This window comes from Pongo pygmaeus, chromosome 2 (assembly GCF_028885625.2).
Source record: "Pongo pygmaeus isolate AG05252 chromosome 2, NHGRI_mPonPyg2-v2.0_pri, whole genome shotgun sequence".
In the NCBI taxonomy this organism is placed as follows: Eukaryota; Metazoa; Chordata; class Mammalia; order Primates; family Hominidae; genus Pongo; species Pongo pygmaeus.
The window spans coordinates 189,082,863-189,106,842 of NC_085930.1; the positions used below are offsets into that span (position 1 = coordinate 189,082,863).

General features: G+C 37.2%; 1 protein-coding gene and 1 long non-coding RNA gene across 12 annotated transcripts in view; one reads left to right on the plus strand and one right to left on the minus strand.

Annotated features, from left to right (window-relative positions):
• The window catches only part of PEX5L (peroxisomal biogenesis factor 5 like), a 243,910-nt gene that overhangs the window by 103,770 nt on the left and 116,160 nt on the right, over positions 1 to 23,980 (minus strand). For 4 of the 11 annotated variants that reach the window (XM_054479450.2, XM_054479448.2, XM_054479446.2 and 1 more), the window contains one exon: positions 1 to 105. The exons of 5 other annotated variants lie outside the window; for them this stretch is intronic. In XM_054479450.2, the coding sequence (XP_054335425.1) occupies positions 1 to 105 (105 nt within the window). Of the gene's footprint in view, positions 106 to 2,488; positions 2,555 to 23,980 lie in introns of all 11 variants that reach the window. 2 more of the 11 variants (XM_054479447.2, XM_054479454.2) reach the window with 1 other exon arrangement.
• Positions 65 to 23,699, plus strand: LOC129032370 (uncharacterized). The gene is made up of 5 exons (XR_008501348.1): positions 65 to 210; positions 2,010 to 2,063; positions 3,745 to 3,839; positions 5,056 to 5,174; positions 23,358 to 23,699. It is a non-coding gene; the product is annotated as an uncharacterized LOC129032370 (long non-coding RNA).

A 23,980-nucleotide genomic window follows, 5' to 3' on the forward strand; every position in this document is an offset into this window, starting at 1 on the left:
CTGTGATGTCATAGTAAGGAGGGGCTTTTCTTCAGCAGACTCCTCCCTCGGTATCTCCTTCATCACCATGGCAACAGCCTTATCTGCCGCCCTAGAGCCTTTTCCCTATAACAGTGAAATCAACAATGACTGTATCAGGAGAGATCTTTAACTTATTATTTATTACAAGATATTCTAATGTTTAAAGAGCAATCCAACATAAATGAAGAGGTAGGCTGCTGCACGTGAATCTTGAGGCTTTTGGCTGAGGAGAAAACACACAAAATCTGAAAAAAGATTATTTGTGAACTTTTAGTTAGCTACTTTTTCCCCTTTACAGCTGACATATTACATTTAATTTTAACATAGTATTTTATATGTATAATATGTTTTATGGAAATTAACATGACATGAATTTTTTGTAATATCAATTTAAAAACACTATGGGTTGCCTGCTATGTTCATTTATAAATTATTACTACATAATTCCTAAATATTTTGAATGACAGGAGTTTGGGATAGAGATTAGAAGCAGGATCCAACTCCCACAGAGGGCTTTTGCTGGGTGATCTCTGGAGTCTTTGCCATTTTTGAGTGGATTGGGATAAAAAGAGTAAAAATGTTGCAAAATATCTAAAAATCCTCCAGTGGCTTGACATAACAGTAATTCATCCAGTCTGTTTGGTGGAGATGGTATAAACTTCATGAAAAAAACATTTTGCAACTTTCAATGTTTTTGAGACCAAGTAATTTTAATAGAGTTTTAGAAGTGGCTTTTAACTGAAGAACCCCATAAATACAGATGTCAGTAAAGGATAATTAATATTGCAGCACTAATCTATATCTCTCTATATATCTATAGATACATATGTATATGTATATATATAGATAATGTGTGCACAAACACATACATATCCCTATGTTATTTGTCTCAAAGAAGTAGAATTATAAACTGTAAAGGGATATGGTGGCTTTCTGTTATTTGAGTTTACCAGATTTTTACATTTTTTGAGACTAGATATGGTATAATGGGAAAGCCCCCCAAAATATTACCTTTCCATCCCAATTAGAAAAATTTCATACTATGTAAAAATTAAATAATCCTTAAATACTTTAAAACCAAAAACTTCAATTTTCTCAGGTCTCTGTGTAGAGCCTCCCTGAAGAAAATAATTTTATACTAAGAAAAGATATGAATATTTGTGTTGCAAATCTACTTAAAATACAAATGTAGCAGACAGATCTATCACAGGCAGAGAAACGAAAACCGACATATGGGGGTCTAATATTGGAAAAGGGAATTAAGAGCCAGGGTTGATATTAACTCAGAACTTAATAAAGCTTGATCGTTTCCATGCAACAAAAAGGATACAATTACATCATTATCTTGTGCTTTCAAAGGGCTTTAAGTATTTAGAAGGTAGGTTTACTTTAGGGATCAAAACATTATCCATTTTCTCAGGCACTGACTTTCTAAAATGTAGCCAGAGGCAGCTTTTCTTTATGAGAACAAAGAAAAAGTTTTTGTATAGCTAATAGATTTTTAAATGTGTGTATCTGTTTACAATGCTGAAAGTTTGTTTGTTTTGTTTTGACTTTATAACTAGCATTATTGAATTATAATGTGTTATTTCCAAGACGGAATATCAAATACTAGAGATTTTATTCAGCAGATATGTCAGTAGTAATTTTCATATATGTATGTGTTTTGAAAAGTTTATATGGCCACAATTCATAGAATAACTGACTTCTGGAAGAATAAAGGATAACTTGATTCACTGCATAACAAATTGAGGTGCATAATGATTCCCGGTTTCTTCTTTAATGAAGCAATGTGAACTTCCTAAGATGGAGATGCAAACAATTCTGAATTCTGGGAAAAGATTTATTATGGCACTATTAACTTGTTTACATTTTATTAAAATATAAAAATTATTTGGATGAAACATCACACGCTATAAACTTAGTACATCTTTATAAGCTACACTCATTTACAGACTAAATATGGTTTATAACAAATATTTTTGCAGCTTACGTTTTTCAAGAGAGCAAAGTCATTTGTGAAGAATTCTTTCCATGCTTCAGTAAGTTCTAGTAATATAGCAATAAACAAAGTGGCATGCTTATATTTCAATTCCTATTATATTTAAAATAACAAATCTAATGTTACAAGGTATAATTTAATTTAAGAAAATAATAATTTAGATTCTTTTCTTGGGCTAAGAAAAAATGTCAATTGATAAGCATCTCAAAAAATTTCTGGTCAATTTTTCGGTACGTTATTTATTTGAAATGCTACCAATCCATAAACTACATAGAGATATTTCTTTACATGTGCAACTATAATAGCTAGAATTAGCAAGGGACATGCCATTTCACTAAAACAAAAACAAAAACAAAACAAAAATTAGTCCTTTCATGCTGAACTCTAGAACAAAGCAGTGGTCAGCTAGAAAGGATGTACAATAAATACATGCGGTGCTTTTTATTTCTTGCAGAAAAAACCCACCAAAGCCAGGGTCAGGTCACTTTTTTGAAGACAGTGCCACTTTTTCTTCAAGGTTACACCTACTACCTGAAAAGAGTCATGACACACCCATGTTAGTGCCTGCTAGCAACTTTTTTCTTTACAGCCTTTTGGCTTTTGAGATAATACCCCATGAGCGTCACTGTTTTACAAGTGCGGTACAGTCTGAGGACAGAATGGGAAGGTCTGCCACAGTGACATCTCCATGGTACCAGATACAGTGTCTAAAACCACTGCCAAATCAAGTGAATACACTGATGTAGCAATGCAAGATTTCCCCCAAATCAAATTGCCTCCTCCACCTGTTATCTTAAAATCCAGCTGTGTTATTTCTGACTTGTCCATTTATCTCGTGGGATAATGCTTCTAGAAATCAGAACCTCACTGATAATTGGCTTGGCAATTCATGGAACTTTACAAATTTGCTTATCAGCAGCTCTGCAGGGCTGATGACAATATAACTGTGCAGGTTTCTTTCTTTTTTGAAGGCAGTAGCTTAAAACATTGTAAGATATATATGTAATTGTTCAGACTTCAAACTCAATTTTCAAAAACATTGTAAGATATATATGTAATTGTTCAGACTTCAAACTCAATTTTCAAAAACATTGTAAGATATATATGTAATTGTTCAGACTTCAAACTCAATTTTCAAAATATAACCACACCAAAGGGTCGGTTTTCATCTATTATGTGAGACAACATGAAGACAGACAAAATAAAACATACACTGAATATACATTCAAGCATATAAGCAGTTTATAAACTTTAGATAACATTAAGTCTATATGCTTCTATGCCACTCAGCAATAATGAAAAAGAATAGTGACATTTTAGAAGTTGATTATCATATTGTGGTATCCTCCAGCAATAATTTCAGCCTATTTCTTTTCAAGTAATATTTCAAAATCACTTTTTCTCACTTCCTGGTTTAATTTCTTGAAATAATGTTGACTGGAAAAACAATATCAACATTAAGGAGAAACTTATTTTTCTCGATGCTTTCCTGTGGAAAATTGTTTGATATTTTTATTTCTTCCGTCGTTTGTTTCTTCACTTAGGAAATATACAGAATGACAGCTTTCCTAACAAGTAATAATTCTAGAGAATAATCTTTTTATTAAGTTCTATTATAAGAGCAGGCACAAATGAATGAAACACAGGGAGTCTAACAGTGCCATTAACATTTATTAAGAAAACCAAGTCATGGTCCACTTATTTCCATTTTTAAAATACAGAACATAAGAAACAGCATACACAATACTGGACATCACAGGACCCTCTCCGGCTGGATACCAGGCTGTGGAGCCATCAGATGCTTCAGATGAGAAAGGTTGGACCTGTTTCACAGGGAAGGGGCTAAACTATTTCAAGAAGCGACCACGTGCTGGGCACTCTGCTAAATGTTTGACATAACTTCATTTATTTGATTTTGTGGTAACTCTGTGGGGTAGATATTATCTTCCATAGATAGTTGAGGACACTGAAGCCCAGAGACAGTGTGATGTGGCCAAGGCTTCAAAGCCATTCTGTGGCCCAGCCAGGACGGGGACCCCGACCTGTTTTCCAGGCTTTCCTGCTTCGTCTCTACCTTACTGGTGTCTGTTCACGTGGCTTAGTGAGGCTGGAGGGCTCTCCCTGCTGCCCTCACTGACTGCCATAAATGTCCGTTGTTCATGATCTCGCTCAGATTTGGGGCAGCAGCCACTTCTCACTATAATCACATAGGCAAACATTTTCTGAGAAATATCTTCTTTCTCTAGTCTGGAATGGTCAATAACTTCACGCACAAGCATGTTTCTAACAAAATGCTTTTGCTGCTTTTATCTTCACAGAAAAGTAACCTAAGTATTTTATATATATACAAACTTCTTTTTTATTCTGTAGATCTTAGTAGGTTTATAAGCTTTAGCATCCCTCTAATTCTTATTAAATGCTAGCTAAATGCCATTAAATGCCACTTTTACTAAGACTTTCTTGAGATCCGTTTTGGTGCATAAACTACTTAAAGTATGCAATTCCACAGTCACACAGGCCACTGGTTTAGCTGCAGATTCTATTACTGCTACCAAGGAATTTGTAATTTAAAACTTATTTTCATTATTTTTAAACAATTATCCAGAGTTTCTTTATTAGAGATATTAAACAGAAGAAATTGAGATAGGTTAGATTAGGGGAAAAGTAAAAGACTAGACAAAAGTAAAAGACTAGACATCTCTGCCAACCCAAAATTATCTAACATATGAATTTTCAAAATAGCCTTCCTTTTGTTCTGATTATAAAAATTAATATACTTCTTGCCAAAAATTGATAAAAAACAGAACTAAGAAAATAAAATTAACAACCCTAATATTTTCATGAATTTTTTTAAAAAAATCATTTTATTTTATAATACCAGCAATTAAACGATTTTTTAGGCTGAATATTTAAAGGATAGACCTACTAAGATCAAGCCTACAAGTATGAATATATTGAATATATTTCTTTATGTATACATACATGTAAACAAACTCCTGCCATCTATATATTTTTGTTTGTTTTTGAGACAGTGTCCTGCTCTGTCGCCCAGGCTGGAGTGCAGTCGTGTGATCTCGGTTCACTGCAACCTCAACCTCCTGGACTCAAGTGGATCCTCCCACCTCAGCTTCCTAAGTAGCTGAGACTACAGGTGTGTGCCACCACACTCTGCTAATTAATTAAAAAAATTTTTTTTCTTAGAGATGGAGTCTTACTATGTTGCCCAGGCTGGTCTCAAACTCCTGGGCTCAAGCAATCTTCTCGCCTTAGCCTTCCAGGGTTCTGGGATTACAGGTGTGAGTCACCATACCTGGCACGGTCTTTAGTTTTGCATATGCTAAAAAATTTTGGACCCTGGATTAAGCACCTGCAAAAAACTAGCCACCAAAAGGCTAATTTTGATGGTTGTTCTTGTCTCTCATGCACAGAAGCAGGATAATCTTCTTTCACTTGGTGAGCTAAATGTCAAAGTTACTGTCGTAAGTGTCATGCTCTCTTCAAACTCCCAACACAGGAAAAGGTCAGGGCAATATTTTGCAGTGTCCTTTCCCAGTAAAGTGTGCGTCTGCAGATTTCTTCCAACACAGATTAGGGTTCAGGCCATGTTGGTTCTGTCTTATTTCCTTCTCAACAGAATGTTTTGTAAGTTTTAAAAGTGGTACAAATAGCTAAATCTTGACATACTGGTCAATCCTTGTTTCTAAACGTTCTGAAAGAAGCACAGATCTAGGTGTAAATAATTGGGAAGCACGGACAGAATTTGCTTTTCTTAAATAGAGATTCATATGTGGAATTTACAATCCATGATGAATTTACCATGGTTCAGTGATCTGTTTGCAGCTAGAAAATGTGATTTACAATTCCTTAATAATGGTAGTCAAGTTGCAGAAAAGAAATTGGTACCTATCTATTTAAAATAATGACACAGGGTATTGAAAAGAAAGATTTCCAGTTGACCCTTTATGTGTTTCTCCCTTACTGTCTCTTTTTCCCCTCCAGCATTGCTTTCTCCGTGCAACAGGTGCACATTTCTTCAGCCATCATCTTTTCTAGGAAGTCTTCCGGGATTAATGAGGAGTTACACTAATTACATTCTATTATATAACTCCTGGACCTTCCATTTGTGTTATGTGTTAATTGGCACTATTTGTTTTACCCAGACTGGGAAAGTGATTGAGTGGGGGAAGGGAGCAGGTGGGAGAAAGTCATGGATACCAATCTCTACCGTCTTTGATTCTAAGCCTCCACTTACGAACACTACTGGAATTCCACGGCCGCCATATGTATACTCACTTTCCTTGGTCTGAGTGATTGGAACAGGGTGAGATTATGACTTTCATGGGCCCTAGGCACTTTTGGCTTCATGAGCTACTGCCTTAAAGAAAATCATATTCTATTACTACATTGGTATAAAGACAAAAATAATCCAGACTGTACTTACTATTGCATATTAGTTGTTACAAAATAGTCCATTTTGGGGGGTTCTGATTTTAAGGGATAGTGAAGTTAAATCATTTTCGTGGATGCTTAACAGTATTATGGTCCCTATGCACTGTATCCACTGTGCCAAGTGGATAAATTGGCCCTTCTCCTTCTGAGTTGGGGTCGTCTCACCGACAGTCAGTGTGCTGTCCCTACTGCTGCTGTGCTGTCCCTGGAGTGGCTGTCCTGGTTGTCTCTGGGTGATCTATGCTGCTGCTTCCATCATGGCTGTTCCTGCCCTAACAGCCCCCTTGGCTACTGCTGCTGGCCTCACTGTTTTTGTTAAGGAAATCTTTCCTAACAGTACTCACAAGCTTTTGAAAAAAATTTTTTTAAATTGACAAACAATAATTGCATGTGCTCAAACAGCACCTTTCATCTTGTAGTTCTTAAAACACACTCTCTAAAAGCCTGGACCCTTTAGAACTGAGGTAGAAAACATTGGCAAGTAATATCCATGGTTACTCTAAATGTAACCCCTCCACCTCCACCAGACAACAGGCCTCAGCCTGGCTCAAGGTGGACTCCTGACCATCCAGGGGGACTTTGGCACTTCTGAGGAAGTTGAGTCAATCTGTGTCCTTTTTTTTTTTTTTTTTTTTTTTTTGAGACAGAGTCTCGCTCTGTCACCCAGGCTGGAGTGCAGTGGCGCGATCTTGGCTCACTGCAAGTTCCGCCTCCCGGGTTCACACCATTCTGCTGCCTCAGCCTCCCGAGTAGCTGGGACTACAGGCGCCTGCCACCACCCCCGGCTAATTTTTTTGTATTTTTAGTAGAGACGGGGTTTCACCGTGTTAGCCAGGATGGTCTCTATCTCCTGACCTCGTGATCCGCCCGCCTTGGCCTCCCAAAGTGCTGGGATTACAGGCGTGAGCCACTGCGCCTGGCCAATCTGTGTCCTTTTGCTGTTGTTGTTGTTGTTGTTAAAAATTTAGTCTATTAGCCTTTAAAAACCAGAGTCACTGATTGGCTCCAAAGTAGTTCTTGCCATTTTTTTTTCTTGACTATGCAGTTGGTCACTTGAGGAACAGAACTGTCCAATACCCCAAATTTCTGAGTTGTGCCTGCAGACTAAGCTCCTCCTTGGGACCTTGTTATTATCTTTTATTTTGTAAACTATTCCTTGGCTGTGTCTCACTAATGAAACTGCCTTGTGAGAGCAAAGATTGTGTTAATATCTTTTGAAACATTTCCACATTGTTTGGTATAGTCCTCTATGAGTATATGTACTGGATATCTCAAGTGCACTCAATAAATATATGTACTGGATATCTTTTCCAAATTATTTCATACTGAAATCACATTATATGGCCAACTTTGATAGAAGGTGATTTTGAATTAGATAAAAAGTTTTAATTAGACTTTTAAGGAAATAAAATAGTTTCAAGCACCTAAATAAAATTTCATTAAAATTAATAAGATGTTGCTGGGTAAAGATGCTTAAAACTTGCTCTGAAGGACAGATAAGGCTTTATTTTTAATTAATAATATCCCTTTGTCCACAAACAATTTACCATTTGTTTGTTCTTTTGAGAGGATTAAACATTCTCCCATCGCACTCTTACCATGTCCCAGGGCTTATTTACCCTCTTTGTTTTCCAAGCAATCTTACCACAGTGGTCAAGGTAATAGCACTTGATTTTCATTCACGTATGGCTGGCTTTGAATCAGTAAAATTTTAGTATCAGGTTTCCTCTGATGAATGTGGTTCTAAGTTACTAGAGATTATTTTATCCTAAGGATGAGCATCTCTATCATACACCTGCAAGCAAGTTTTCCTATCTAGGGTGGTCTGCCTTAAAAACATTTTTTTCTTTTGCCTTTGGCCTTACATTGAGGCTGGCATAAATAATACATATTTCATAATTAATAAGTAAGTGTAGAAAAATATATTGTTTTATTTTTCGTATGATAAATCCCAAATTTGTTATATTTTGAGAGGCCTTTGAAGATTGTGCGAAATATGTAATAAAAAAATGTAATCCCAATTAAAGGGTTATTGGTATTATTTTTTAATTCCTTGTCAAATATCTCAGATCATTTGCAAACAGGCACTTTTTGGTGTTCTTTAAGTAAAGGAAAATGACTAACATATAAAGATATAAAAATTACTTTTTCTAAAAATTCTGCCCTGCCTCCCCAAATATAAGAACTTCAGACTGTTTGTACCTTACTTGCACAAATGGATGGACATCTTAACATTCAAGAGAAAGTAAAGCATGAGAATCATTCATCATCAACATAGGTAGTTGCTTAGACCATGCTGAAGCAATGGTGTTTTGGGCATAGGGGGAGGTGAGACACAACCTCTTTTGGAAAGGAAGTAGGGAAAGAGGTCTTGAGGCCTGGTTTCTCAGTGTATTTTATGATTGGAAAGTATTCCAAAGTAAATATAATAAACAAGATTCTCTGCAGGTAAATATGGGGTCAAGACAATGAAAATGTTCCCTTGGATTCATATGATTACCTTTGGAATTCTTTTACTTATCAGGGATTAGATGTACTTCCCCAATTTCTTGCCTCTAGTAAATAAAATATATATACCAAATTAAAAAAAAAAGTCACAACGAAGAATTTCATCCTCCTACTAAATTGGAGGCCATTAAATGTTGAAGGTCATTATCTTGGAGCAAGAAGATTAAATTCTCCTTTTTTTCTTTGTTTTAGTTTTGAGATGGGGTCTCTGTTGCCTAGGCTGAAGTTCAGTGGCGCGATCATAGCTCATTGTAAACTTGAGCTCTTGTACTCAAGTGATCCTCCTGCCTCAGCCTCCTGAGTAGCTATGACTACAGGTGTGCACCACTGTGTGGCTAATTTTTAATTTTTTTGATAGAGGTGGAGTCTCGCTATGTTTCCCAGGCTGGTCTCAAACTCCTGGCCTCAAGTGATCCTCTTGTCTTGGCCTCTCATTGTGCTGAGATTACAGGCATGAGCCACCATGTCTCGTCTTCCCCCCTTTTTTTAGAGATGAAAAAAACTGTATGTTAAATATTCTGTTACTAATTATTGAATCAAAGAGCAAACTTATCCAGATGTCATAAGGTAGAATTATACTATATCATTTTTATTCCAGAGGAAGGCAACTAACTAGTGAATTGGAATTCACCTCCTTTATTAATGTTTAAGGCACATTTTACTGCTAATTGCTGAGCCAGAATTGTACACTTGAAGCCTGACTATTCAGTAGCCTTCTCTGTGGCTTTTCTCATTTTCTGGTAGGTGCAAGTGTTTTTATCAGCTGGTTCTGCAGTCACCAAATGTCCCAGTTTTGTTGATATAACTTAAGAAAAGTAAACTACAGAAACTAGGCCAAGTTTACAAGATACTAGCCAAGAAGGTCTGCAGCTAAGGTACTCCATCTGCCTGACTTCCCTGAAACAGCTCCAAGAAAGAAGCTGAGACTTTGGGAATTCCTATTCTAAAATTGTGGAACTGACTCTGGCACCTCTGCTTATCCACATTTCTCTGGGGGTCATTGGCAATGTGTGGGTTGGCTCCTCATAATGCTGTTGGGGTCCTTAAAAGCAGATGAATAATAGTCTCTCACTTTGTGGAGAAGAGTTAGGAAAAGTATAGAAAGACCTTAAAGCTTCAAGCCACAGTCAGCATATAGCTGGGGGTGGTCAAGGTGATTACCAGCTAATGGAACCAGTGGAGCCTAAGTGGTCAGTGGAGGAGAAAGTAGGAAGGCCACGTGGCATGTTGGCACCAACACCAGGACTGGAGTCAGAAGAGAGGAGTTTCAATCCCAGCTCTGCCTTTTATAAACTCTTCTCTCTAAACTTCTGTTTTACCTTTTTTTAAAATTATTATTATACTTTAAGTTTTAGGGTACATGTGCACAACGTGCAGGTTTGTTACATATGTATACATGTGCCATGTTGGTGTGCTGCACCCATTAACTCGTCATTTACATTACGTATATCTCCTAATGCTATCCCTCCCCCCTCCCCCTACCCCACAACTGTCCCCAGTGTGTGATGTTCCCCTTCCTGTGTCCATGTGTTCTCATTGTTCAATTCCCACCTATGAGTGAGAACATGTGGTGTTTGGTTTTTTGTCCTTGTGATAGTTTGCCAAGAATGATGGTTTCCAGCTTCATCCATGTCCCTACAAAGGACATGAACTCATCATTTTTTATGGCTGCATAGTATTCCACGGTATATATGTGCCACATTTTCTTAATCCAGTCTATCATTGTTGGACATTTGGGTTGGCTGTTTTATCTTTTGAAAATAGAATGGCATTACTGTCTACTTCATAGATTTTTGAGAATTACATGAAATAGTACATATGAAAGCACCTTCCACAATGCCTGGCACATAGTAGGTACTGAAATATGAATTGACTACGAACTATGACTGCTAAGCTCATGGGCTCTGTTGGCTTAACTGTCTCTATGAGACAGGTGACAAAGTATGCAATCTTTTGCTTGTATTCATCCATGGAATAAGTGGCAATGGTTCTCCTAGTCTTACTGTTGCAGAGTATTCTATCATCTGAATGTACCACAATTTACCCATTTAACTGTTGATGGATATTTGAGTTCTTCCAGTTTAGGGCAATTATAGAGAACACTGCAATGAACTTGAATTCAGAAGCCACTGGGGACATAACAAGATCAAATAAAAGAAACTGAAAAATAGATGTGAAAAGAGCAGAGAGACTTAAATATCAGCAATAGAAGCAGCAAATAATGAATGTACAGAGAAAATGTCTTATCCATGAGCAAATTAAGAGGAAGTCTGAGTCTCTGTAGCCAAGTTGAGATGACTTAAGTCAAAGCAAAGACAAGTGTTCAGATGACTTAAATTAAAAGAGACTAATAGGGTACAGAGATCAAGGAGCAGAAGCAAGACCAGGATGCTGAATCTAGCCACAAGCAGATAATAACAAACCAGTTTCTAATGATTTGGGATTAGTAACTGTCAGGAGCTGAGTTGTGTACTCCCAAAATCATAGGTTTTCCTATCTCACAGATACTAAGCCCCAGTATTTAAGACTGTGACTGTGTTTGGAAACAGGGTTGTTAAAGAGGTAATTAAGTTAAAAGGAAGTCAATTGGAGTGGGTCCTAATCCAATATGACTGGTATTCTTATAAGAAAAGGAGATGAAGACACAGACATTCACAGAGGGAAGACAATGTGAAGACACAGGGAGAAGACATCCACTGACAGCCAAGGAGGGAGGCCTTTGAAGAAACCAACCCTGCCCACACCTTGATCTCAAGCCTCCAGCCTCCAGAAATGGGAGAAAATAAAATAAATTTCTATGGCTAAAGCCACCAATCTGTGGTACTTTGTTATGGAAGCCCTAGTAAACTACACAGTAATAGAACAACCACCTATGAATGACTGCGAAGTGGTCTTACACTTACATCTCTGTTTAGAAAAATCCAGAAAGAATTCACTAACAATGTTACTTTAAGCCCTCTTAGCTAATTCCTTTTGTGGTTTCTAGTATGTTCAAAAGGACTTCATAGGTATTGAAAATCAGAAATTTGGAAGCCTTGGCCTCCTACAACATGCCATGACCTAATTGTCAAGGAGAGTTGCCCAAAATAAATTTAAATGAAGATTGTGCCTCAAGTGGTCATTCAGTGCCAGCAGAGCTGTGCTTTCTCTCACTAAATGGAGGTTTTAGTCACATGACCTCAAATTATAGTTTTGAACTGCTTGAAAACAATTTTCTCGTGAAAAAGCGAATTTCTTTTGATTTCTAAATGTGAATGCTCCAAGGAAGCTATTTGTTTCCAGCTAAAAGTTTATTAAATTATATACACTTAGAGGCTTCTATTAGTTAATATAGACATTAGTCAAGATATATAGTTGATATGTACGTAAACAGAAAACAAATTAAAAAAAGAACATTTGGAAAATAATCCTGTACCACTGATAGTTTTTAAATTTTATTTGAAGAAAGCTCTTGCCAATATCTCTGTAGCATATTCTGGGGTAGGGCTTACACCTTGTCTTTGCTGTCAGACACAGCCTGACTCGTTTCAACTTATAAATGAAGACATTAGCTTAGATGATATCCATGGGGGACTTCAGATGAGTTAGAACCCCGGGAGTGGCAGAATATTTTAATAAAGCCAGTTTCCCTTTTTCTAATCACCATAAATGTATAATTCACCTTTCTATTGGTATACAGATGATGTACAAGTTCATTTTACTTTTCTATAAAACTTTCTGGTTATAATCACAGTATTGATTCATTTCAAATGTAGAACACCTCTTATAAATGTCAATAGACATATGAAGTTTGCTCTTGGAGCTACCATTTAAGTACTTATTAAAAGAAAAAAACCCTCTCAATTCTCTTTCCCACCATACTTATTGACATTCATGAAGATGAGGGGCTAGCCTAGGAGTACAACCAGGAGGCGCACTCCAGACAGAAAAATTCCAGTGGTTTTGAAGCCAGTGTCTGGGCTGTGCTTAGACTCAAGTCCCACAATCTATATTCCATATTTCTGTTCTTAGAGGTTTGCTTTAACTGACAAAACAGAAGGGGAAGAAAATAGTTGTCAAGTGCCTGCCTTTTCTCGTGTGTTATTCTGTTTGCTTATCAATTCCGAGCTGCCGAGGGATACCCTAGCCCAGTGGGATGTGGCAACCCAGCTTTATATGTGTGCTTGCTGAGGTTAGGCGGGGTTTCTATTGATAGAACATGGGACATGGTGCGGGGAAACAAAGAGTTTGAGACTCAGAAACAATAATACTTTCTTGTGTGATCTTGGGCAGACATCTTTTTTTTCTCTAAGTTGGAGAGTGCCAATGATACTAATAACTGCCTCACTGACATGGCAGAGTTTTTGTGAGGATAAACTAGGTGATATATGTAAAAATAAGAATTCAATATGCTCTAATAATGTTATAAATCAGCAAAATCCTATTAGCTGAGTAAATTATTTTCCATGTGTATTTGGGAGTCCATAGAATCTGAAAAGACTATTTATAATTTGAAATAGTAACTTGATAATGCTACACTATAATGACAAAGTTAATGGACTTCTAACAATAGAAATCCAAAGCAAGTCTGGATCTGGCCCATTATAGTTGCAGTTGCAAGACTCCAAGGTACCGTAAGATTGCTAATGAATTCACAGACTGTTTTATGTGCTCTAGGATTGACAAATATAGAACCATGTTAGGAAATCTATCCAACCACAGTTACATAATCACAACAAGAAAGATGACTTTCGACTTTCAAAGTCTAAGAAAGGATTCAAAATAGAAGACTTTAAGACTGCTGGAATAGTTCAAGCAATTCCAAAACTATATATTTTTACTCATTAGTACACTGGTTTGTCTGATGAATTACAAATAGGCATCACATATCTTGTTTCCAATTTGGAAAGACTAGAACACTTTGGTGGACTGTTTAGTTCACAAAGGTATTGGATCATTTCTACTCTTTATCGGGCATGAAACATGATTGCCTGTATCTCTCTATCTCCTATACTGGAAATATGCCCATACTCTGTGTCTCAAGCCATTGTTAATGGAAGAGTAATTTGATAATACTGGTTTCAAGCTGCTTAAAAGTTTTTCTCAATCTGCTATAAATGGACTCCCCACTAACCCCTACATTTTCTTCTTTCTAACTCTCAGATATATATCAAAAGAGACTAAATTAACATTTAAAAGTGATTTGGCCTGAACTCAGTTCAATCTGCTAAATAATGAATTATGGCCTTTTAGGTCCAAAGATAAAAGCAACTACATGATACTGATATTTTATGAGACAGGTTGAAATTGATACTAATTCTAGGTAGATGTTATATATACAAAAAATTAATCCTTTAAGTTTAAGATCCTAGTTATTCTTACATAAGCATATGCTATTTATTTAAATTAAACTTTTAAAAGGTTCTCAGAAAGAAGAGGTTTTAGGTCCTCCACTGAAGCAATTCCTATAAACACTGAATTGAAGAAAGCTCAGAATGGTTTTAGCCTATTAGAATTTATGTTTGAAAATTTGGAATTGCTCAAATCTCTACTCTCCTATTAACAATATCACAATATTTTCTTTTAGTCACATATAACCTGTTCAAGTGCAATAAGACAAAAACCCTGATTAACCAGCATTCTCTATTATTTTTTCCAAAAAGTTTCATGTTTAGGAAAAAAATGCCAAGCAAACCACCTCGTTTAAAGGATTCTAAAGATTCCAAGTTATGGCCCACAGTCAATATGTATTCAGACCCAACTCTGACAACTATATCCAAGGAACCATCCATTAAGGAAAGATAAGTGGGTAACAGCCCTCAGGCCTGTCATATCCTCATCCTTCAAAGAAAAAATTAGGTTTAGCATATTGTACTTAGTAATGTAGAATGAAGTATTCACACACGTTAGAAAGACTTGCTGGTAAGAAAAGGTGTTTTGTTCCCTTTAGTCAGTCTTGAAGTGATGAAAATTTTCAGCTAATTAGAATAGCCAAATGCCTTTGAGTGTTCTCATTAATCAAAATTGTATAGTATTTCTTCTGCTAGACTTCAAAACACAGAGACTTGCTTTTAATTTCTTATACTTAATGGCTGATTTTCTCAGAATGTTGCCACTAAGGTCATGGAAGGAAGTTATTTCAAAGGCTTACTTTTCCTTAGGCCATCACAGTTACTTTAGGTATAAATTATATGTCTATGGGTAATTTATTCAATGGTATAAAAACATAGACACATTTTCTGGTTTTGTTTCCATTTCTAATAAACTTCTTTAAAGATCTTATTGCAAATTATTTTAAGAGATTTTAAGTTTCAGTAAAAACTTAACCTAATCTGTTGTAGGGCTTTTTATATTTAAGTCATCAAGATTTAAAAATTGCAGAGATGTTTTTTCTTTTTTCCCAAGAACTTAAAACAATTTGCTCAGTAGGCTTAGAGTTTGAGCTTTTCTTTGAAAAGTGAAAATAAACATGTTTGCATTTTTCCTTATTAAAAGTTGCTTATTTTCTTAGAGAATATTTAATTGGAAATAGAAATGTATTTCTTGCATTTGGATATTTTAATATCATAGTGTTTTTTGCTACAAGAATAAAACAAAAACTATGTCACAGTAAGCAAAGAAAGTGACTGACAGTTTTTGCAAGAACTTAACTTGGATTCGTGTATTACAGAATTCATTGTCTAGCTAGAACTCTTTAAATTAGTACCGTAGAATTTTATTAATTTTTTTCAGCTTAGAGTCTGTGAATGTTGATGATTTTATTTTTAAGTTATATCATATCATGTTAACATTTTTATCTCTTTCTCCTTTTCTAAAATGAGCCATGAAATTATATACTTTAGAACTCTAGGACCTTTGATAAATATGATTTCTCTGTATATGATATTTGTGACTGCACAGGCAAGAGGAAGGACTGATAAAAATACACCAACTGAATTCTTCTTTGACTAACAGAGATTGATGTTTTAGATAGCAGGCATCTCCTTAGGTGCAAACATGGCTCTTAGAATGTCAGTCTTATTACAGGGTGCCAAAGTTCCACAGAGGATAGTCCAAACTGTAAGAGTTGCCTGGCATCATGGAATGTTCTTGAGGAAAGGGACTCTTGGAGCCCTTTTCTCTGCTTTGATGTGCAGGCTCTTCTTCCTTCACTTCCTCCCCGACAGCACTACACTAGCCAGCTATACTACACTACTCACCATTACACATTAAGTCTGTAGAGGTCCAGGTTACTGTGCTCTGTCTGCAGAGGCTGTTTCCTTTACATGGAATTCCCTTCTCTTCATCTTTACCTGGTGAATTCCATGTATTCTTCTAGATTCAGCACAATCACCACATTTTTTTAATGGAAGTCTACACTGTGATTTTCTTAAAGTTGGATATTGGTTCTCATTCTGTTTTGTGTTGCCACAAACAGTCATGTGGGCACAAAGGGGTTAAATGAAGGCTTGCTGGATGGATGAATGAAGGCATGAATGGACTGATAGGTGATATATCTGCCGGACTCTTTGAGGTTTCTTCCAAAGTCAGGTTACAGAAGGATAAAACCATCCCCTTCCCAAACCTCTCCACCAACATCTGAGGCAAAGACAAGGGACGGTGATGGCTCCTGGGTAAGAGTTTAAAGGAGTTCTCCTCAGTGATAATTTCAAAACTTTTGATCTCTGTAGCCCAAAGAAAGGTTGTTATGAGTTTATGGCTCAGCCATGGGACATTTTTATAATTTCTGCAAAGCCTTTGTAGTGATAGTGAAAATCATATTTACTTTAAATTAAAATATAGTAGCAGTTTAGACAGGGAGAAAGGAAAGAAAGAAGATTGGCTAAAAAAATCCTCTACATTATCTAATTAAATGAAATAATTTAATTTAAACACCTGCTATAAGATGCAGCCTTTTTGCTTGTGATTGAGAATGGAGCCAAATTTTGCACTCAGATTGACAAGGTGTGGAATAAGAAGACAAGGAAGTGATTTCTTTGTATGCTTTGCTCCGTGTCATACATATAAAGCCAAGAAAAGCACCTGACACAGAGTAGGTACTCAAATATTTGTTGAATGATTTTTTAAAAATCCACAAAAAACTTTGATATAGCAGAAGCAGGAGCTCAGAACCAGAGAAGTTAGCATCCCCAGAATCCATAGCAATCTTGTGAGGCAGTGCTGGGACGGGAGGTTTTGAATTTTACAGTGCAGTAGTGCTTTGAGTCAATCTTGTCTGGATCTGAAGATTTGGGGAGACCTAGCTGGCATAGAGATGAAATAAAATAAAAGAGAAGAAACTATAACTTTAATCAAACATGCCTTAAGGAAGAACTAGTACATTTGTGTTCAGTGATGTTGAAACCAACACAAATTACCTCAGTGATGAGAGATGTGCAGAAAAGTCACTCAATTTTTGAAGATTACTGGAAAAAGTTGAAAATTGTAGTGATGTATTTTGTGAAAATAGAGTGCTTATGCGTTCTGCCAGGAGGAAGGTAGAGAGCATTTTCTGACTTTCTGAATTAAACAATTTCCTGAACAATCTGAGAACAAAGGAGGCACAGGGAGGATGTTTATAAAGGTCACCCCTGGAGAAGATGGCTGTGTATGAGATGCATTCTCTACTTTGAAGCCTCCAGGAATAGAGCACTTCTTTATTTGGTGTGTGGCAGTGAATGTAACAATTTCTGCTTCTAAAGAAACTACTCAAAACTGCAAACTTATTTGAAGAGTGTGATGGTCCAAAGAAGAGATGGGCATCAGAGCATCCCGTTAATAAAAATAACTACCAAAATAGTATTCAGCATGTTATAAAGTTTCCAGTTGAATCTCACAAACACCTCTTTGAAGTGGATACAATTATATCCTCATTTCACAAAAGAGATACTTGAAGCTCAGAGAGAATAACTTAAATCAAAGCCAGTAGCCCAGTAATAGCAGCAGTAATGGTAACAGTAGTAGTAATAATCACTTATTGAGCATCTAAAATATACCAGGTGTTGTGCTACATACTTCATGCATATATATTTTGATAGTACAGTCATGCATTGCTTTATGACAGGGATACAGTTTGAGAAAAGCACTATTAAACAATTTGATTGTTGTGTGGACACTATAGAGTGTACTTACCAAAACCCAGGTGATATATAGCCTCATACACATCTAAGCTATATGATATAACCTATTGCTCTTAGACTCCAAACTCATATAGCACGTAACTGTACTGAATACTGTATGCAATTATAACACAATGGTTAAGCATTTGTGTATCCAAACATATCTAAAGGTAGAAAATGTACAGTAAAAATATAATATAAAAAATAAAAAAATGGTACACCAATATAGGTTACTTACCATGAATGAAACTTGCAGGATTGGAAGCTGCTCTGGGTGAGTCAATGAGTTCAAAGGCCTGAGACATTACTGTCTACTACTGTAGACTTTATAAACACTGTACCCTTAGGCTACACTAAATTTATACCAAAAAATTTTCTTTCCTCAATAATTAAATTAAGCTTAGCTTACTGTAACTGTTGTACTTTATAAGTTTTTAAATTAACCACCCCCGCTTTGTTTTCGAGACAGTGTCTCGTTCTGTCACAGAGGCTGGAGTGCAGTGACGTGATCTCGGCTCACTGCAACCTCTGCCTCCTAAGTTCAAGTGATTCTCCCACCTCAGCCTCCTGAGCAGCTGGGATTACAGGTGCACACCACCACTCCTGGTGAATTTTTGCATTTTTAGTTGAGATGGGGTTTCACCATGTTGGCCAGGCTGGTCTCGAACTTCTGACCTCAGGTGATCCACCTGCCTCGGCCTCCCAAAGTGCTGGGATTACAGGAGTGAACCACCACGCCCAATCTAAAAAACCCTTTTTGATCCTTTTGTAATAACACTTAGCTTAAAATACAAACACATTGTATGGCTGTAAAAAAATATATTTTCTCTGTATCCTTATTCTATAAGTTTTTTTCTATTTTTAGATTTCTTTCTTTTTCTTTTTTCTTTTTAAAAATCTTGTTAAAAACTAAGACACAAACACATTCATTAGCCTAGACCTACACAGGGTCAGGATCTTTGGTGTCACTCTCTTCCACCTCCACATCTTGTCCCACTGGAAAGTCTTCTGGGGCAATAACATGCATGGATCCGTTATCTATGATAAAAATATCTTCTTCGGGAATCCTTCCTGACAGACCTGCCTGAGGCTGTTTTACAGCTAACTTTTTTTTTTTTAAATAAGCAGAAGGAGTATACTCTAAAATAATGATAAAATGTATAGTTAAGTAAATATATAAACCAGCAACATAGTTGGTTACTATCATGATCAAGTATTATGTGCCGTACATAATTGTATGTGCTATGCTTGTACATCTGGCAGCACAGTAACTTGTCTTCACCAGCATCACCACAGACAAGTGAGTAATGCATTGAGCTATGATGTTAGCACTGCTATGATGTCACTAGGCGATAGGAATTTTTCAGTTCCATTAAAATCTCATGGGACCACTGTCGTATATGTGGTCTGTTGTTGACTGAAACGTCTTTTTTTTTTGAGACGGAGTTTCGCTTTTGTTGCCCAGGCTGGAGTGCAATGGCGTGATCTCGGCTCACTGCAACATCCGCCTCCTGGGTTCAAGAGATTCTCCTGCCTCAGTCTCCTGAGTAGCTGGGATTACAGGCATGCGCCACCACTCTTGGCTAATTTTGTATTTTTAGTAGAGACAGGGCTTCTCCATGTTGGTCAGACTGGTCTTGAACTCTCGACCTCAGGTGATCCACCTGCCTCGGCCTCCCAAAGTGCTGGGATTAAAGGTGTGAGCCACCGTGCCTGGCCTTGAAACATCTTTATGTGGAGCATGGCTGGACCTAAATCACAACTCTTTGAGGTATATGCTTTCGTTATGACCATTTTAAAGATGCAGAAACTGAGACACAGAGAGGTTACCTGGGAAGAACTAGTAAGCGTTAGAGTGGGGACAGAGCCCAGGGTCTGGCCTCAGGGTCTGTGCTTTTAACTCCTATGTTTTATTGCCTCTCATTAGAGCTGGATTAGAAGCCAAGTTTGTGCATTCTTGGGTCCATGTTGTCAGCCATGAGCCTCTACTATTGATAGGTTCTACTTGGCAGTACTTCACGATTTCCACTGTCATCTATTTTCTCCTTGGGCAAAAGCATACAGATTCCAAGTAGCAAAATCTGGATACGTTCATATTTTTATACAGGTCACACATTTGGTGGGTATAGTAAAATCCAGGATTTGGGGATAGGCACATTTGACCTTCAAATGTATGCTCTTTCTTCTAGAAGGCATTGTGATAACTTTATGTTAAAATAAAATTCTTGAAGACATTGTGGTGTAGTAGCTTTTTAAAGCGTCACTGAAGTGGCACATCAGTAAAACTCCCTTTCTACCTCTCTCTGGACCAAGGGGGCAAAAAGTCTAAGTTTCAGTCCTAGTACTCCCACTTAGAAGGGTGTGGCAAGGTTGACTTTCTGAGCTTCTCTGTTCTCATCTGTTAAAATGGGAATAATGATACCCATTTCACAGTGTTGTAGCCAAAGAACCCAGTTAATATTGTGGGCATTTGAGAATCATTAATTTCTTCTTCTTTCTTTTTTTCTTCTTTCTCCCTCATCTCCCCCTTATCTTGGGCAAGACAGCAAATATCATGAATTTTCAGTGGTATAAGTGCTATGCTACAATTGGTGTGTATTTGTGGGTACTCCTGTGACACATCCACAGACGGCAGAGAATAAAAGAAATGAGTTCTTACGGAATGAAAACATATGAGTTTTTTTCAGAGTCCTCAAGTTCTACTCAATTCTCCAATGTATTGTATATCTCAGGCCAGCTTAAGGACAGCTGTGGATTTGGAAGAACATTCCACAGATTCTAGGGCTCCATCAAGTACTATCTCATTCTATGCTCTAGTAGCTTCACATCTGTACATCCCGGATTGTTTTTTGTGTACATCAGTTACCAGTAAAATGGAAAAGCAAGGTCAGGGAAGTAACAAGACGCTGCCAAACTCTTTATGTGGGAGATCAAATAGAATCCTTGAAACTCTCCGGCAAAGTAGGTTCTAATACTTCCTTTAATAATACTTAAGTTAAAGTGGCAGTGGTGGGATTTGAATCTGGGTTTGCTTAACTTTGAAGCTGGAGATCTTCCCACTACCACAGCAAGCTGCCTCTCTCTAGGTACTTGATAAGTATGTATGAGCTAAACAGAAATCATTTTTAGGCTTGTGAAAACCTCTCCCAGACTTACTCCTTGTTAGGGGCTCGGTCTTGCATTTTGGCAAATGATTAGGGGCTCTTTCACAGGCATCGCTGAGTCATGCTTGATGGAACTCTGGCTCCATTCTGCTTAGGAACTCAGGGTCAGAGTTTAGTAGAATTTTTTTTTTCCCTCTTGAGTAATTTGTCTGCAAATAGGTTAGGCTGCCACTGGGTCAGCAGTCGATGTGCCTTGAGTAGGTGGTCATGATCTGGACATACAAGCAGGCACTTCCACACTCAACTCTATCTTTGAGGTAAGAAGAGAAAAACCCTAAACAAATAAAAACAAATAATTGTTTTTTCTGAGATGAAGTCTTGCACAGTCGCCCAGGCTGGAGTGCAGTGGCGCGATCTCAGCTCACTGCAACCTCTGCCTCCCAGGTTCAAGCGATTCTACTGCCTCAGCCTCCAGAGTAGCTGGGATTATAGGTGTGTGCCACCATGCTCAGCCAAGTTTTGTATTTTTAGTAGAGACGGGGTTTCACCGTGTTGGCCAAGCTGGTCTCGAACTCCTGACCTCAAGTGATGCACCTGCCTCAGACTCCCAAAGTGTTGAGATTACAGGCATGAGCCACTGCGCTTAGCCAACTTTTTAAAGATAGTAGTTAAGTTTAGAAGTGCTTGCCTTTCTTAACTCTGTAGAGAGACACCTGGCAAAATGTCCATTAGAAAAATAACAAGAAGGAGGTGTTCCTTCAGGCTCCCTGCTCTCACGTTTATTCTCTGGAGGCAAAACCGAATGGAATGGAAAGAGGGAGCCTCACAGTTCTGATCTGAGTGGAACCTCCGTTATGTCTGTCTGTCATTTCTCTTCCCAACCAGAACCAGCGTGCTCCCCTCCAGGTGGTTTCTCCTTTCTTCATCTTGCCCTTTTTAGAGGGAAATTTACTCAAGTTTCTTTCTTTCCCTTCTCAATTTCTTCTTGATTGAGTTGGGTTGGGCCTTTTATAAAATCAAATTTGTGTGTAAGCATCCATCCCTCAGCTTTAAGTGAGGATCTGAAACATCTATTTTTGTGATGCAGAGTTTAAATCAGAAGCATTTGAAAAAAATATTTTATGTTATTAAGTGGGAAAAGGGATAGGCATTAACAGATAACCTGTTATATAACAGGTTAACAGGTGTACCTTCTGTTTTTGATCTCCTCGCAAAAATCTTACAAAATAAAGGTATTATCCTGTTCTATTTTAGAAAAAGGAGATCTGTTCAGAGAGGTTAAACTATGTTCCCAAGATCACCGGGAGAATACATATCTATTCTCAAGACATGCCTTAATATACTTCTCACATCTTTACAAACTTAAGCTCCGTAAGTACAGGAGCCATATTAATTTTGTTCAATATGGAATCCCCACCATCTAAAAGAGTCCTTGGCACTTAATAAATGCTCGGAAAGTATTTTTGAATCAATTTATTTGTACCTTGCTACATAATGGATATAAGTTAACTTTAAAAATTAATAAAATAGAAAAAGAAAACACAATGTATACATAGTATAATATATACACAGTATTTTTTACACAGTATAAAATCAAAAGAGAAAACAATGAAGTCCCATTTTCCTAAGCCCCTTACTACTAACTAGGGACACTGAACCCTAATCAATTAGACAGTTTTTTGGTTTTCTTAAGATAGGAAGCAAACCAATTGCTCAAGACACATACAGCTCTTCCAGAAATAAATCTCCTAGGAAATTGTGCCCTAAAAGGTGGTACTTGGTAACATAATGGATGAAGTCCTAAAAATATCTTTAAGGGAGGCATGGTAATAAATGGGATTTTTTAGGACTCTAGTCCTAAAAATTTGGACTTTCCACATTGGGTAATGTGGAAAGACACAGTAAGCCAAAAGCATCACATCAGCCAAAAGTATCTCTTTCCACATTAGCCAATAGCACATCACACTACAGCACAATACAACAAACATCATCATGTAAATCAAACAGGTGCTTAAGGAACTCGCAGAATGAAGGCTTTTCCTTAAAGAATCAGTCTGCGCAAGTAGTTCCTATCTTTCTGATGCTGGCAACTCACATTTGAACTAAATCACAAATGTATTCTGTTCAATTATTTGCTTGGGGTTCATCTGAAGTTTCTCATGTCTAACCTCTTGATCTTTATGACTATTCTTCCAGTACTTTGCAACCTACCAAGTATCATCACAAGAGCTATGAAAGTGAAGAGAGACATGTTATCTAAGAATCTGAGAGAGATGACTCAGTCAGCATCCTCTGTCTTGGTGTACAATGGTAGGGACAGCTACTGTGTCACCTGGAGCATGACAATGAGAACACAGACACTGGGTCGTCCTGATATAGCCTGCAGTCCATCTGGGCTTCTAGACATTCATTTGCATTTGCATTCATGCGCATCCCCTACTACTCCAACTCCTACACCTTTTGGCAGGAAATATCCACACAGCTGGATTGGAATCATAAGATGTTTTTATTTTTTGCCTCATTAAACTAGTTTCTCTCAAGCAATGTGTGTTTTCTTTATATTCCAGCCCAGAAATCATTTAACAGGAAGAAGTCATCTCAGAGATGTGCTTCAGAAAAGGCTTACGAATGGGGCACAAAAACATATTGCATTCACATAATTATCTCTCCTCTCCTCACCCCCCCACCCCCAACACATAATGTATATTCTGTAAAAAGTTCTCTCTGGAGCTCACTAGACCGACTTGTAACTGCTGGGATTATGATTTGTTGCTTGTAAGATTATGGATCACGGAGCAGTAAATCAGCCAGTCAACAAA